The following is a 17,430-nucleotide window of genomic DNA, read 5'->3' as shown; positions in this document are numbered from 1 at the left end:
AGTCAGAAACTGGCACTATATGGCAGTAGCAAGAAATGAGGGTATTTGTATTCCCAATATATTCTTTGAATTCCCAGTCAGACAATGGCACTGTATACCAGTAGTAAAAATTGTGGGTGCACGTAACCCCAATATATTCTTTGAATTACCAGTCAGAAACTGGCACTATATGGCAGTAGCAAGAAATGAGGGTATTTGTATTCCCAATATATTCTTTGAATTCCCAGTCAGACAATGGCACTGTATACCAGTAGTAAAAATTGTGGGTGCACGTAACCCCAATATATTCTTTGAATTACCAGTCAGAAACTGGCACTATATGGCAGTAGCAAGAAATGAGGGTATTTATAACCCCAATATATTCTTTGAATTCCCAGTCAGACAATGGCACTGTATACCAGTAGTAAAAATTGTGGGTGCACGTAACCCCAATATATTCTTTGAATTCCCAGTCAGACAATGGCACTATATACCAGTAGCAAGAAATGAGGGTATTTATAACCCCAATATATTCTTTGAATTCCCAGTCAGACAATGGCACTGTATACCAGTAGTAAAAATTGTGGGTGCACGTAACCCCAATATATTCTTTGAATTCCCAGTCAGACAATGGCACTATATACCAGTAGCAAGAAATGAGGGTATTTATAACCCCAATATATTCTTTGAATTCCCAGTCAGACAATGGCACTGTATACCAGTAGTAAAAATTGTGGGTGCACGTAACCCCAATATATTCTTTGAATTACCAGTCAGAAACTGGCACTATATGGCAGTAGCAAGAAATGAGGGTATTTATAACCCCAATATATTCTTTGAATTCCCAGTCAGACAATGGCACTGTATACCAGTAGTAAAAATTGTGGGTGCACGTAACCCCAATATATTCTTTGAATTACCAGTCAGAAACTGGCACTATATGGCAGTAGCAAGAAATGAGGGTATTTATAACCCCAATATATTCTTTGAATTCCCAGTCAGACAATGGCACTGTATACCAGTAGTAAAAATTGTGGGTGCACGTAACCCCAATATATTCTTTGAATTACCAGTCAGAAACTGGCACTATATGGCAGTAGCAAGAAATGAGGGTATTTGTATTCCCAATATATTCTTTGAATTCCCAGTCAGACAATGGCACTGTATACCAGTAGTAAAAATTGTGGGTGCACGTAACCCCAATATATTCTTTGAATTACCAGTCAGAAACTGGCACTATATGGCAGTAGCAAGAAATGAGGGTATTTGTATTCTCAATATATTCTTTGAATTCCCAGTCAGACAATGGCACTGTATACCAGTAGTAAAAATTGTGGGTGCACGTAACCCCAATATATTCTTTGAATTACCAGTCAGAAACTGGCACTATATGGCAGTAGCAAGAAATGAGGGTATTTATAACCCCAATATATTCTTTGAATTCCCAGTCAGACAATGGCACTGTATACCAGTAGTAAAAATTGTGGGTGCACGTAACCCCAATATATTCTTTGAATTACCAGTCAGAAACTGGCACTATATGGCAGTAGCAAGAAATGAGGGTATTTGTATTCCCAATATATTCTTTGAATTCCCAGTCAGACAATGGCACTGTATACCAGTAGTAAAAATTGTGGGTGCACGTAACCCCAATATATTCTTTGAATTACCAGTCAGAAACTGGCACTATATGGCAGTAGCAAGAAATGAGGGTATTTATAACCCCAATATATTCTTTGAATTCCCAGTCAGACAATGGCACTGTATACCAGTAGTAAAAATTGTGGGTGCACGTAACCCCAATATATTCTTTGAATTACCAGTCAGAAACTGGCACTATATGGCAGTAGCAAGAAATGAGGGTATTTATAACCCCAATATATTCTTTGAATTCCCAGTCAGACAATGGCACTGTATACCAGTAGTAAAAATTGTGGGTGCACGTAACCCCAATATATTCTTTGAATTACCAGTCAGAAACTGGCACTATATGGCAGTAGCAAGAAATGAGGGTATTTATAACCCCAATATATTCTTTGAATTCCCAGTCAGACAATGGCACTGTATACCAGTAGTAAAAATTGTGGGTGCACGTAACCCCAATATATTCTTTGAATTCCCAGTCAGACAATGGCACTATATACCAGTAGCAAGAAATGAGGGTATTTATAACCCCAATATATTCTTTGAATTCCCAGTCAGACAATGGCACTGTATACCAGTAGTAAAAATTGTGGGTGCACGTAACCCCAATATATTCTTTGAATTCCCAGTCAGACAATGGCACTATATACCAGTAGCAAGAAATGAGGGTATTTATAACCCCAATATATTCTTTGAATTCCCAGTCAGACAATGGCACTGTATACCAGTAGTAAAAATTGTGGGTGCACGTAACCCCAATATATTCTTTGAATTACCAGTCAGAAACTGGCACTATATGGCAGTAGCAAGAAATGAGGGTATTTATAACCCCAATATATTCTTTGAATTCCCAGTCAGACAATGGCACTGTATACCAGTAGTAAAAATTGTGGGTGCACGTAACCCCAATATATTCTTTGAATTACCAGTCAGAAACTGGCACTATATGGCAGTAGCAAGAAATGAGGGTATTTATAACCCCAATATATTCTTTGAATTCCCAGTCAGACAATGGCACTGTATACCAGTAGTAAAAATTGTGGGTGCACGTAACCCCAATATATTCTTTGAATTACCAGTCAGAAACTGCCACTATATGGCAGTAGCAAGAAATGAGGGTATTTATAACCCCAATATATTCTTTGAATTCCCAGTCAGACAATGGCACTGTATACCAGTAGTAAAAATTGTGGGTGCACGTAACCCCAATATATTCTTTGAATTACCAGTCAGAAACTGGCACTATATGGCAGTAGCAAGAAATGAGGGTATTTGTATTCCCAATATATTCTTTGAATTACCAGTCAGACAATGGCACTGTATACCAGTAGTAAAAATTGTGGGTGCACGTAACCCCAATATATTCTTTGAATTACCAGTCAGAAACTGGCACTATATGGCAGTAGCAAGAAATGAGGGTATTTATAACCCCAATATATTCTTTGAATTCCCAGTCAGACAATGGCACTGTATACCAGTAGTAAAAATTGTGGGTGCACGTAACCCCAATATATTCTTTGAATTCCCAGTCAGACAATGGCACTATATACCAGTAGCAAGAAATGAGGGTATTTATAACCCCAATATATTCTTTGAATTCCCAGTCAGACAATGGCACTGTATACCAGTAGTAAAAATTGTGGGTGCACGTAACCCCAATATATTCTTTGAATTACCAGTCAGAAACTGGCACTATATGGCAGTAGCAAGAAATGAGGGTATTTATAACCCCAATATATTCTTTGAATTCCCAGTCAGACAATGGCACTGTATACCAGTAGTAAAAATTGTGGGTGCACGTAACCCCAATATATTCTTTGAATTACCAGTCAGAAACTGGCACTATATGGCAGTAGCAAGAAATGAGGGTATTTGTATTCCCAATATATTCTTTGAATTCCCAGTCAGACAATGGCACTGTATACCAGTAGTAAAAATTGTGGGTGCACGTAACCCCAATATATTCTTTGAATTACCAGTCAGAAACTGGCACTATATGGCAGTAGCAAGAAGTGAGGGTATTTGTATTCCCAATATATTCTTTGAATTCCCAGTCAGACAATGGCACTGTATACCAGTAGTAAAAATTGTGGGTGCACGTAACCCCAATATATTCTTTGAATTACCAGTCAGAAACTGGCACTATATGGCAGTAGCAAGAAATGAGGGTATTTGTATTCCCAATATATTCTTTGAATTCCCAGTCAGACAATGGCACTGTATACCAGTAGTAAAAATTGTGGGTGCACGTAACCCCAATATATTCTTTGAATTACCAGTCAGAAACTGGCACTATATGGCAGTAGCAAGAAATGAGGGTATTTATAACCCCAATATATTCTTTGAATTCCCAGACAGACAATGGCACTGTATACCAGTAGTAAAAATTGTGGGTGCACGTAACCCCAATATATTCTTTGAATTACCAGTCAGAAACTGGCACTATATGGCAGTAGCAAGAAATGAGGGTATTTGTATTCCCAATATATTCTTTGAATTCCCAGTCAGACAATGGCACTGTATACCAGTAGTAAAAATTGTGGGTGCACGTAACCCCAATATATTCTTTGAATTACCAGTCAGAAACTGGCACTATATGGCAGTAGCAAGAAATGAGGGTATTTATAACCCCAATATATTCTTTGAATTCCCAGTCAGACAATGGCACTGTATACCAGTAGTAAAAATTGTGGGTGCACGTAACCCCAATATATTCTTTGAATTACCAGTCAGAAACTGGCACTATATGGCAGTAGCAAGAAATGAGGGTATTTATAACCCCAATATATTCTTTGAATTCCCAGTCAGACAATGGCACTGTATACCAGTAGTAAAAATTGTGGGTGCACGTAACCCCAATATATTCTTTGAATTACCAGTCAGAAACTGGCACTATATGGCAGTAGCAAGAAATGAGGGTATTTGTATTCCCAATATATTCTTTGAATTCCCAGTCAGACAATGGCACTGTATACCAGTAGTAAAAATTGTGGGTGCACGTAACCCCAATATATTCTTTGAATTACCAGTCAGAAACTGGCACTATATGGCAGTAGCAAGAAATGAGGGTATTTGTATTCCCAATATATTCTTTGAATTCCCAGTCAGACAATGGCACTGTATACCAGTAGTAAAAATTGTGGGTGCACGTAACCCCAATATATTCTTTGAATTCCCAGTCAGACAATGGCACTATATACCAGTAGCAAGAAATGAGGGTATTTATAACCCCAATATATTCTTTGAATTACCAGTCAGAAACTGGCACTATATGGCAGTAGCAAAAATAGTGGGTGTATATAGCCCCAATTCTATTGCTAGGGGACTTGCAGGGTATTTCTGGGGTGAAGGTGGGGGGGCACACCGTTGGAACGGGTATCGGGGGTATATATCGGGTATACGGGAATACACTGACAGTGTATTCCATTCAGGATCCTGGGAAAGCTGGGTTGCGGCGATTGAGCCCGTCAGTGCCACGTTACACTGACAAGCTTCTCCCTGGAATTTAGCTCTTACAAGAGCTGTTGTGGTTGTCTTCTCCTTCCTATCCTAGCCTGTCCCTGCCTACCCAGAATCTAAGCCCCAGCTAGCTGGACGGAAACCTCCGTCCTCGGTGAATTGCAAGCTCAGAATGACGCGAACCTGGGCGGCGCTGTTCTTTTAAATTAGAGGTCACATGTTTTCGGCAGCCAATGGGTTTTGCCTACTTTTTTCAACTTCACCGGTGTCGTAGTTCCTGTCCCACCTACCCTGCGCTGTTATTGGAGCAAAAAAGGCGCCAGGGAAGGTGGGAGGGGAATCAAGTAATGGCGCACTTTACCACGCGGTGTTCGATTCGATTCGAACATGCCGAACAGCCTAATATCCGATCGAACATGAGTTCGATAGAACACTGTTCGCTCATCTCTAATAGAGATTATATATGAGATAAATTATATACTACAGAAATAAGATTATTATAGTATTGAAAAATAGTATAAAAATGAAAAAAAAATTGAAAAACAAATATGTGTATGATAGGTATTATATGGCATGGTTACATTTATATATAAGATATATTATATACTGCAGGGATAAGATTAGTAAAGGTTTAGTAATGAAAAATAGTATATAGCTAAAAAAATATAAAAGTGATAAAGTAGAATATAGAAGAATAGAGATTATATATGATTAATGTTAATGTTATATTAGTATATAGTAGGTTTAGTAAGAATATATATAGAGAGTATAAGAGTATATCTATAAGAATATAGAGTAAATAAAAATGAATATAAATGTGTAATACATATATAATACAGACTGTATAGGTATACTGAGATATAGTCATTTATACAATAGAACATAAATTAGACATAAGATAGTTATTGCTTAGACATTATATATATATATATATATATATATATATATATATATATATATATATATATATATACAGTCCTATGAAAAAGTTTGGGCACCCCTATTAATCTTAATCATTTTTAGTTCTAAATATTTTGGTATTTGCAACAGCCATTTCAGTTTGATATATCTAATAACTGATGGACACAGTAATATTTCAGGATTGAAATGAGGTTTATTGTACTAACAGATAATGCGCAATATGCATTAAACCAAAATTTCACCTGTGCAAAAGTATGGGCACCTCAACAGAAAAGTGACATTAATATTTAGTACATCCTCCTTTTGCAAAGATAACAGCCTCTAGTCGCTTCCTGTAGCTTTTAATCAGTTCCTGGATCCTGGATAAAGGTATTTTGGACAAACAATTCAAGTTCAGTTAAGTTAGATGGTCGCCGAGCATGGACAGCCCGCTTCAAATCATCCCACAGATGTTCAATGATATTCAGGTCTGGGGACTGGGATGGCCATTCCAGAACATTGTAATTGTTCCTCTGCATGAATGCCTGAGGATTTGGAGCGGTGTTTTGGATCATTGTCTTGCTGAAATATCCATCCCCAGCGTAACTTCAACTTCGTCACTGATTCTTGAACATTATTCTCAAGAATCTGCTGATACTGAGTGGAATCCATGCGACCCTCAACTTTAACAAGATTCCCGATGCCGGCATTGGCCACACAGCCCCAAAGCATGATGGAACCTCCACCAAATTTTACAGTGGGTAGCATGTGTTTTTCTTGGAATAGACTTCCAAAGGTGCACATAGGTATAGGTGGCACTACTCATACAGAGATATATATCTGCACGGGAGACAAAAAAACGCTAAATGTGGTGGTGCTCTAAGTCCAGAGTAAAAAGGCATGTGAAAAAATGAATAGAAAGAATTACTTGGCACTCACCGAAAATAGCGTAAAAAGTTGAAACTTTATTGAAGAATGTCCATACAAAGTTTTAAAAGCGGGAGGAGGCACGCTCAGCAACCGGGCGACAGCTGTTTCGTATACAAAATATACTTTTTCGAGCTTGAAAAAGTATATTTTGTATACGAAACAGCTGTCGCCCGGTTGCTGAGCGTGCCTCCTCCCGCTTTTAAAACTTTGTATGGACATTCTTCAATAAAGTTTCAACTTTTTACGCTATTTTCGGTGAGTGCCAAGTAATTCTTTCTATTCAGTTTTTCTTGGAATGCTGTTTCTTTTTGGACGCCATGCATAACGCCTTTTTTTTATAACCAAACAACTCAATTTTTGTTTCCAAAATGAAGCTGCCTTGTCCAAATGTGCTTTTTCATACCTCAGGCAACTCTATTTGTGGCGTACGTGCAGAAACGGCTTCTTTCTCATCACTCTCCCATACAGCTTCTATTTGTGCAAAGTGCGCTGTATAGTTGACCGATGCACAGTGACACCATCTGCAGCAAGATGATGCTGCAGCTCTTTGGAGGTGGTCTGTGGATTGTCCTTTACTGTTCTCACCATTCTTCTTCTCTGCCTTTCTGATATTTTTCTTGGCCTGCCACTTCTGGGCTTAACAAGAACTGTCCCTGTGGTCTTCCATTTCCTTACTATGTTCCTCACAGTGGAAACTGACAGGTTAAATCTCTGAGACAGCTTTTTGTATCCTTCCGCTGAACAACTATGTTGAACAATCTTTGTTTTCAGATCATTTGAGAGTTGTTTTGAGTAGCCCATGATGCCACTCTTCAGAGGAGATTCAAATAGTAGAACAACTTGCAATTGGCCACCTTAAATACCTTTTCTCATGATTGGATACACCTGGCTATGAAGTTCAAAGCTCACTGAGGTTACAAAACCAATTTTGTGCTTCAGTAAGTCAGTAAAAAGTAGTTAGGGGTATTCAAATCAATAAAATGATAAGGGTGCCCATACTTTTGCACCGGTCAAATTTTGGTTTAATGCATATTGCGCATTTTCTGTTAGTACAATAAACCTCATTTCAATCCTGAAATATTACTGTGTCCGTCAGTTATTAGATATATCAAACTGAAATGGCTGTTGCAAACACCAAAATATTTAGAACTAAAAATGATTAAGATTAATAGGGGTGCCCAAACTTTTTCATAGGACTGTATATATATATATATATATATATATATATATATATATATATATATATATATATGTAACAGGGCCCCATCCAGTGTCATCACTGCAGTGAACCAGGGAGTAGCCGATCGCCAGGACTTGAGGTCAGGAAGGAATTTTTTCCCCCTTATATGGGGGTTCTTTTCGCCTTCCTCTGGTTCACACTATTTTATGCAGTAAATCCTATAAATTCTACTGGATGGATACAATTTCTAGGGATTTATTATAGTAATAAACATAGTTAAATCTATTCATTGTGTCCGTGTCCTCTTTACTGTGTTGTGTCGTCCTTTATAAAATCCCCTGAACACTGGTGTGATAGATATTACTTATTCATATACAATATATATATATATATATATATATATATATATATATATATATATATATATATATATACACACAGGTTTTTCACTGTAGTGGCCCCAGACCTCACAGCTCCTATTACAAGAGTATTATGGGCCCTTTAGTTTCTATCTGATATACTGTAGATAGAAGTGTAATATCATTTATTCACAGGTCCTCTACTGAGTCTTATGGACCACGTAAAATCTATTATCAGTGACAGGATTGCAATGAAATGTATATGGTGACCGCTCAGCTCCTATTCCCTGCTCCCCTTCCCTGCACAGTCATAGAGCATGCCCACAATAGTCTCTCATAGAAGTCAATGAGCCATCTCAAGTCTACAGGCTTCTAGGGTCATGTTCACACTTCTGCGGTGTGTATGCAGATCCATTTTCAGAATTCCATCATCGGCTCTTAGACATGGACTATCAAAATTCAGCGCACTTTCAGTTTTGCAGGTATCTGCTCCATTTTCAGAGATATCGGTGCCATTAGTTTTGGCTGCCACTATCATTACATTGTCAAAGGGGCCGGCCATACAGCTCAGAGTCATCAAGGTGAGGTATATGTACCGTCTGGATCCAGGGCAGACGCCATCGCACTGTCAACTTTACAACAGTTTATAATATGCTCAGTCTTCGGACATGAAAGGTTCTCTGTAATTCCTGGAAGATTCCTTTAAAGGGATTTTCTAAGACTATACATTTATTTATGAGATTAGGGCTGGTCCAACATCTCCTCCCCCAGTGGTGAACCTAGCCTCTCTGCTGCCTGAGGCGGACAATCAAAAGACCACACACACACACACACACACACACACACACACACACACACACACACACACACACACACACATCTTTTGATCGTCCACCTCAGGCAGCGCGGAGGGGGGATGCTAGTGGTAACATTACAGTGAATACAATGCAATGCAGTGATATTTTGTATAGCAATACTTACAGGAGATGTCTTCCCATATTTCCACCTTATCCATAATTTCTGGAAGTTAGATACACTCAATTAAAATTGATGCATGTATAAATAAATAAATAGATACATACATAAATACATACATATATAAATAATGAATATGGACATAACATGATAAGTAGCCTGTGCTAGGAGTAACAACGGATCCAGGAGAGGTGAGTTAGTAACAGTACTTATTATGTTTCTTCACCTCTCGGGTCTCTGATTATTATACTCCGGGGTCTGAAAAGACCCCAGAGTATAATAATGGTAGTAGTTGTTGGGGTTCGCACGCCCACTCCTACTCACAGCCGCTTCTGCTCCCCATTTCTGCGTCCTATAGCAGAAGGAGAAGCAGGATCGGCCATGAGCAGGACTGGGGATAGGTAGGGAAATAGGCGGTTACCTGCTGGGGATACTCCAGCAGGTAGCGGCCTATTAAAAAAGAAAAACAACAAAAGGTACCCTCACTCATCTACTCGTGATCCCTTGATAGAGCTGCTACCGCCACCTCCACTTCTTCACCCATGCATAAGACATCTGTGTCTCAGTGCAGGGGGCGTGATGACATCTTAGCATCGCCGCCTGTGCGGAGACTCAGGCGTCTAAGCCAGCCCAGGACAGGTCCACTCAGTTTTGTTTTCAGAGCGGTCAGTCATGAGCTAGCTTAGGGTAAAAAAAAAAAGGTAAAATCGCTACCTTTTCCTGGCTGTGGTCAGGATGAATTCCAAGTGGGGGAAAGAAGCCCAATCCTCAAGCCCAGGGAAGGGGCAGGCAGAAAACCAAAATGTACCCCCCCCTTCCCCCAGCAACACCCAATACTGTACCCCAAACCCCGCTCACCCTACCCTTCCTCCCCATCATCAATCTAGTATTTATCCTCTATCCTATTACATTGACTCCGCCCATTCTCATTCATTTTTCATGTGCCCCCAGTATAATCCTCCTGCAGTCACCCGTACACTATATGCCCCCACATTATAATATTCCCTTCCAACTGCCCCACAGTATTAGGTCCCTCTCCTGGTGCCCCAGTATAAACATGAAACTGGAGCAGCTGGAGGGGGACATTAGCAGTAGGGGTAGTTGGAGGGGGACAATAAATTAATGGCAATTGACGTGGGACATTAAACTCAGGCAGCTGGAAGCAGACATTAAACTGGAGGTGAAATATATAAGATAAAAAGGGACACCGAGCGCCAATATAGTGTAGCAGATGGTGGATGTTTAGATAAATGAATGGCTGACGATTAGCTTCTTATCTTCTGTGGTTGTGAATATGTCACAACACCACAGTAGTGTGTATATTAGTGATTCTTGGTATACGGCAGCAGCCCTTCCCTGTTCGCTATTGATAGCGTGGATAACCAGGTAGAGAGACCCTCAAGGCGAACCAAGCAGGAAAGGAGGGGTAGGGGGTGGGCGCACACAACCAAATACTTCTGAAAAATTCCTTTAACAGTTTTATTCGCACAACGCGTTTCAGGCACTTCCCTCTCTCAAGTGCAATACAAACTATGCAGTAGTCTGACCTTATGCATCGCTTCTGGAGGGAGACATTAAACTGGGGGCAACTAGAGGCAGACAGGTCCACCTCCAGCTACTCTCACGGTTTAATGCCCCCCTCCAGTTGTTCCCAGTTTAATGTCACCCCAGTTTAAGTGCCTCCTTCATCTGCCCCATTTCATGTCCCCTCCTCCATCTCTGCCCCCAGTTTCATCTCCCCCCCTTCATTTCTCCCCCAGTTTCATCTCCCCTTTCATCTGTCCCCAGTTTCATGTCCTCCTCTCCATCTCTGCCCCCCAGTATAATGATACACACACAGTCTCACTCTCTCCATCCTGCACCTCACATTCCCCCTCCCTTCTCAGTACCTTACATACGTCTCTTCATCTCTTCACTGCACGGGGCACTGACACGCCCACCTAGTCACATGACCGTGTGATGTTACACAAAGGTCCTTCTACAATAGTGAAACGTTCCTCCAATCACCAGAGCCTTTTATCTGTTGATCGGAGGAACGATTGTTTAGTAAAACATTAAAGGGACAGAGCGGGACATGCAGGGGGCTGCGCGGGACTGCAGGACAGGGGTAGGAAAGCGTGAGTGTCCCGCCAAATGCAGGGTAAAATGCCAAATGCAGGACACTTGGGAGGTATGCATCTATATATATTTTACCCAAGAATATACTTACATTTGGGTGAATGGCTGGGTGCACAGGACAGGGAGTAAACTTCTGTGCAGCTCTGCCTGACAATGAAGAAAGCAGCTAATTGCACAGGACTTCTCCCCTCACACTCCGATGCTGAGGGGGAGGGGCGGCACAGGAAGCTGCTAAGCCGGCCCTGGCTAGCAGTAGGCAGCGTAGTTCTCTTGAGACAGGGTCAGCCAGGGACAGAAGACCGCACAAGAACCACAGACGTCAGGTCAGGAACTGAGGTTATGTGCATCACGTTAACCAGCATGGAGGTGGAAAAAAAGGCCAAGTGAGTACTTAGGATAGGGGGCTAGAGCAGTGCTGCTGCTGATTGAATGACTGGTGAAGCGCCCTGTCTCCACAGGGCCACCCCAAGCACTCTCCTTCCCTGTCTAAAACGCTAAGCTAGTCCAGGACAGGCTGCGCTGAGCTGTTTTTTTTTTTTCAAAGCGGCCCGTCTTGGACTGGCTTAGGTCAGTCAAAATGCCGCCCCTCCTGATCGTGCCGCCTGAGGCGGCTGCCTCATCCCGCCTCATTAGAGGTGCGGCCCTGTCCTATCTCCATGATCATGTGATATCTGCACAGTGTATGGAGCCAGAGGCAGTCAGCTCTGTACACGGTGTAGTGGCCATGGTGACAGTGGCCCCTGACACTATATGAAGTTATCTGATTCTGGCTCCTTACTTTGTGCAAATATCAGCTCATTGCGGAGGTAGTAGATGCCAGACAACCACCAATGTCCTATTGATGACCTGTCCTAAGTATAAGATTAAGTTCACATTTGTGTCTTGATCTCTGTTGGGGACTTCATCGCAAAGTCCAATGAAAATGGGCAGACAAAAGAGCCCTCCACGGAGGACTTTTTTCTTCACTGCTTTCAGTTTAAAAACAATGGACGCCCAACAGACCCTATTATACTCAATGAGATCCACCAGGCTATGTGTTTAACCACTGTTTTAGCGGTCTACCTCTCTGTTGTTCGGGCCTCGAGCAATCTGAATAATCGCTCAAGGCTTTCTGCTGACTTCCCTCTGCTCTCAGATTGTTCTTATGTGTAGATACCCACTGAGGAAAGTAGCATTGGCCAAGATGTCTGGGGACCTAGTCATCTGTACTTTACTTACATCTCACTGTACCATAACATGCTTAGGTGCTGTGTATCATATACCTGTATATAAAGGATAAACCATCAATATGTAGTCTTAGACAATCCCTTTAAGACATAATAGCATGGCCTAAATGATATCACCACAAACTGTATTAAATATATGGAAATATGATTTTAATGTTAGAATATGATACAATTTACAGTTTTTTATAAAAATAGATTTATTTTCCATAAATATAATAAATAAATAAATAAATAAATATGCACATACAATACACATAGAACATATAGAGCGCACATGTAAACCACATTATACCGTCCACTTTAATACAAGATTTACAAATGGAATTTCCCTTTCTCACAGGTTTTCAATGCTTTCTGCCTTAAATGACATGTTAGCTACCCCCATATCTCCTTGTCTTGTTCTTTTAATACTTCTCCCCTTCTTCCTACTCCAAGACCAATAAATAAAGGCAGAAAAGCCCAATACCCCAGCAAGTGCTGCCAAACCAACTCCTATTGCCAAATACATAGAAGATCCATGTGCGTCATAGGTATGGAATATGCCACATGGTCCTACAATATCTTCCTGGTCCAGATCTTCATCTCCATGGTCTACCTGGCTTTCTCCTGCATCATTTATGGCTACTACACACACCCTGTAAGCAGTTCCTGGAAGGAGATTTGTTATTGAGAAGAAGCGGTATGTCTGATTGAGTAAGGGTCCCACCTCCAGTGGTCCTTCAGGTGTACCATACATCACTCTATATGACTGCACGGTTGAGAGAGGAGCACACCAGCTCACCCCAATTCCAGCCTGTCCAGGAATGACCTGTCTCAAACGGGGCGAGTCAGGAAGAACTGAGCTTCCACTAATCCCAGGACAAAGGCATTTCCCCCCTGCCATCTTCTGTATCTCCTCACAAGGTGTCTGGAGGTGTTTGCAGCGATCATATGGGCAAGCTTCTCCAGAATAATGTGGGGGAAGAGTGAAAACCTTCTCCTCATCGTCATCATCTTCGAAATAATCATCATCATAGTCAACGTGTTCAGTTATATACAGAATACGTTCCTGAGTTGTTTTCTGGCTCCGTGTTACATCAAGGGCGTGAGGGCCAGAAGCTTCATTGTTCATCTGAGGTGGAGAAGTTGGGGTAAAACTTATGTCCCTACCCCATGGAACAGTGTTATTGCTGTCCATTGGGGTTGATGTGTTATTTTCAAGGGGTAAACTGGTAATGGTCACACAAAGATGGAACAGAAGTGAAGACAGTAGAAGAGATTTGTGTAGAGACATGATGGCTGCACAGTCCTGAAATGGAAGCAAGAGCCAACAAAGAAAAAAATGTCAATTATTACAATGTTCTTCCAAAGTACTAAAAATTCATTAAAAAGCAAGGATAACATATAGAATGTATTAATAATTGTCTTCTAGCATTGTCACAAGAACAAATAACTACAATACTTTAAAGCTCAAACACATGTTCTCCCTTGTTGTGTCCAACTAAGACCATCCCCAGAATCCATAGAGACCTACAGCCATGTCAGAGATGGGACCCCCACTACACGGCTCACATAAAACTTGACTACAAAATTTCAAACAACAATATAACTTCTTTAAGGATTTGTACCACTAACTAAACCTATCCACAGGTGTCAGACAGGTCAAACAACTGGTACAACCAAGTAAGGAGATCTTGAGTCCCCTGACCACCCATTTGGCTTGGAATTGCAGTCACATTGTCACTACATTCATCTCTATAATACTGGAAGGCTGGAAATATCTGAGCTGTCTATGGTGGTCCCTTAGAATGGGATTAAGACTTGTGACCCCTGTTCTTGTGACCGATAGCAGCATTCAGAATTCCAACTGCTCCAGAATCATTAGGTTGACACATGTTGAAGGATGTAAAGAGCAGGAGTGGTGAAAGGTCCACTTTAAGTCACCAAAAAGCACCAACATTTCAGTGGACCTCATTTTCCGAGCCCTATAATGGTTGCTGTGTCTGCTGAATGGCTATAGCTACTACCATATGTTGAGTGTTCAGTATTAGCACAGATGCTTTTCTGGCTGACAGCAAAATGTATTGACTATTATGACATTTTAGCCTATTTTTTAACTTATATTTTTCCAAGGATGAAGTGTCAGATGTTCTTTTATACAGACCCTTTTTACTTAGTACAAATGTCAATGCTATGTGGATATTTCTGAAAGTTGTAGAATAGACCTGGTACTGTAGTGGAGTGACTGAAGGTACCTGCATGTATTACCTATATCTAAATGTATAACTAGTACGTACCTGCATATAACCTATGTGTACCTGTATAACCTTTATGTACCAGAATGTATAACCTACATATACCTCCATAACCTGTATGTATAATCTATATGTACATGTATAACTTGTATGTACCTGCATGTATAACCTATATGTACCTGTATAACCTGCATGTATAACCTATACCTACATGTATAACTAGTACGTACCTGCATATAACCTATATGTACCTGTATAACCTTTATGTACCAGCATGTATAACCTACATGTACCTGTATAACCTGCATATATAACCTATATGTACATGTATAACTTGTATGTATCTGTATGTATAATCTATATGTACCCGTATAACCTGCATGTATAACCTATATGTACATGTATAACTTTTGTATACCTGCATATAACCTATATGTATCTGTATAACCTTTATATACAAGCATGTATAACCTACATGTACCTCTATAACCTGCATGTATAACCTATATGTACATATATAACTTGTATGTATCTGTATGTATAATCTATATGTACCTGTATAACCTGCATGTATAACCTATATGTACATGTATAACTTTTGTATACCTGCATATAACCTATATGTATCTGTATAACCTTTATTTACCAGCATGCATAAACTACGTGTACCTCTACAACATGCATGTATAACCTATATGCAGGGGTGAACCTAGGGTTTGTGCTGCCTGGGACGGACGTCATAAAGCCGCCCCCCCCCCCCCCCCCCGGAGGAGGGGGCCGAGAGTAGGGGGCGGGGTCGAGCGGAGGGGGCAGGGCCGAGCGGTATGAGCGTCGTTAGCAGGCAGAGAGCAGGCAGGGAGAGGACCTGCTCTCTGCTAAGCGTGATGGACGGCCGCTGGAGCAGCGCTGCGTCCACAGGGCCGCCCCAATCCACTGCTCACTTCCCATGCCGGGCTGCCGAGACGGTGACGCTAAGCCAGTCCAGGACAGCTTGTCCTGGACTGGCTTAGGTCAGCAAAAATGCCGCCCTCCCCCGGGGCCCCGGCATAGTGCCGCCTGAAGTGGTCGCTTCAGGTCGGTCATGGGAGGTGCGGCGCTGCCTATATGTACATATATAACTTGTATGTACCTGCATGTATAATCTATATGTACATGTATAACCTGCATGTATAACCTATATGTACATATATAACTTGTATGTACCTGCATGTATAACCTATATGTACATGTATAACCTGCATGTATAACCTATATGTACATATATAACTTGTATGTACCTGCATGTATAACCTATATGTACATGTATAACCTGCATGTATAACCTGTATGTACATGTATAACCTGTAAGTACCTGCATGTATAATCTATATGTATGTACCTGTATAACCTGTTTGTACCGCTATGTATAACCGGGGGCCCTCGGACAGATACTCTCTTGGATGCTTTTGAGCTATGGATGGGTTTAGCTGTTTATCCAGAAGCAAATATACCTCTAAATAAATTTCCTTTTTTTTGTTAACTAAACCTTACATCAGATTTCGCTTACCTTGGTATCTTTAGGATTTATTGCAGTATTTCCTAATAATCTTTGTGGCTTTCTTTTGAGTAAATCCTCTGTAAAGCGTCTTGAACGTGAAGATTTTGCTTTCTGTAGTAAAGTACAATGTGATTCTCTGTTTGCTAAGGACGTTATGCTCGCCGGTGGTCACACAGCCTGACTCTTTATAATACTCAAGCCTGTGATGTCACCGAACTCACTGCTGAATCACTGACTGAGTATGTGGGAGTAATGGAGGGAGGGGAGACAGACACAGAAGTAACCCATAGGGGAGCGCAGGAGATTGCTAAGGAGCTTTACTTCTAAAATATTCTTTCCAGATGTTTGATAGAGTGTGGGAATCCTTCTCCCTCGCACCAGATGTGCGCCGCAGGCCATGTTTATTGAGGGCGTGTTGCTAGGAATTCTTCCCTAAAAGGCCATTTCAAGTGATAAATCATAATGTTCTGTAATGGGACGTATTTACATTATGAGTCTTGTGTGTCCTGCTCCAAGGATATAACATGGTGTAATGAGTAAGACCATGTTCACATATTCAGATTAACCAAAGTGCACTTATACATGGCACTTAAACAGGGCACGAAACAGGCTAACCATGGCAGACCACCAGGTAACTTACAACCTAAAATAAGTTTTACCACATGGTATCCTATAGCTACACTGTCTCTTACTATCTTAGCCATTGGCTTCCTGCAGACCTCTCCTCCACCTCTACCACCAGCACACACCATCCATGTCAGTCCCTCTCTTCTTCCTTCTCCCATGTACAGCTCTCACACACTTTTCAGTCTCTTTAATCATCCCTTTACTTCTTTTAGCAGTGATACCAAATATAAGCGCTCACATAAATCACTGAACCACCTTCTGT

The 17,430-nt window shown here is 40.9% G+C and overlaps 1 protein-coding gene across 1 annotated transcript; it reads right to left on the bottom strand.

The window, feature by feature from the left end:
• Positions 1 to 13,015: 13,015 nt before the first annotated feature.
• LOC142212576 (LRRN4 C-terminal-like protein) lies at positions 13,016 to 16,686 on the bottom strand. The gene is made up of 2 exons (XM_075280536.1): positions 16,551 to 16,686; positions 13,016 to 14,058 (listed from the first exon to the last, which is right to left on the bottom strand). The coding sequence occupies exon 2, from the start codon at positions 14,041 to 14,043 to the stop codon at positions 13,105 to 13,107; it is 939 nt and encodes a 312-aa protein (XP_075136637.1). The 5' UTR covers positions 14,044 to 14,058; positions 16,551 to 16,686; the 3' UTR covers positions 13,016 to 13,104.
• Positions 16,687 to 17,430: the final 744 nt, after the last annotated feature.

Source organism: Leptodactylus fuscus, chromosome 7 (assembly GCF_031893055.1).
Source record: "Leptodactylus fuscus isolate aLepFus1 chromosome 7, aLepFus1.hap2, whole genome shotgun sequence".
Taxonomy (NCBI): domain Eukaryota; kingdom Metazoa; phylum Chordata; class Amphibia; order Anura; family Leptodactylidae; genus Leptodactylus; species Leptodactylus fuscus.
The sequence above is the reverse complement of the archived record's forward strand: the minus strand, read 5'-3'. Positions and strand labels throughout refer to the sequence as shown.

Excerpts from the sequence above, each read along its gene's own strand:
- LOC142212576 (XM_075280536.1), bottom strand. The coding sequence starts at position 14,043 with ATGTCTCTACACAAATCTCTTCTACTGTCTTCACTTCTGTTCCATCTT.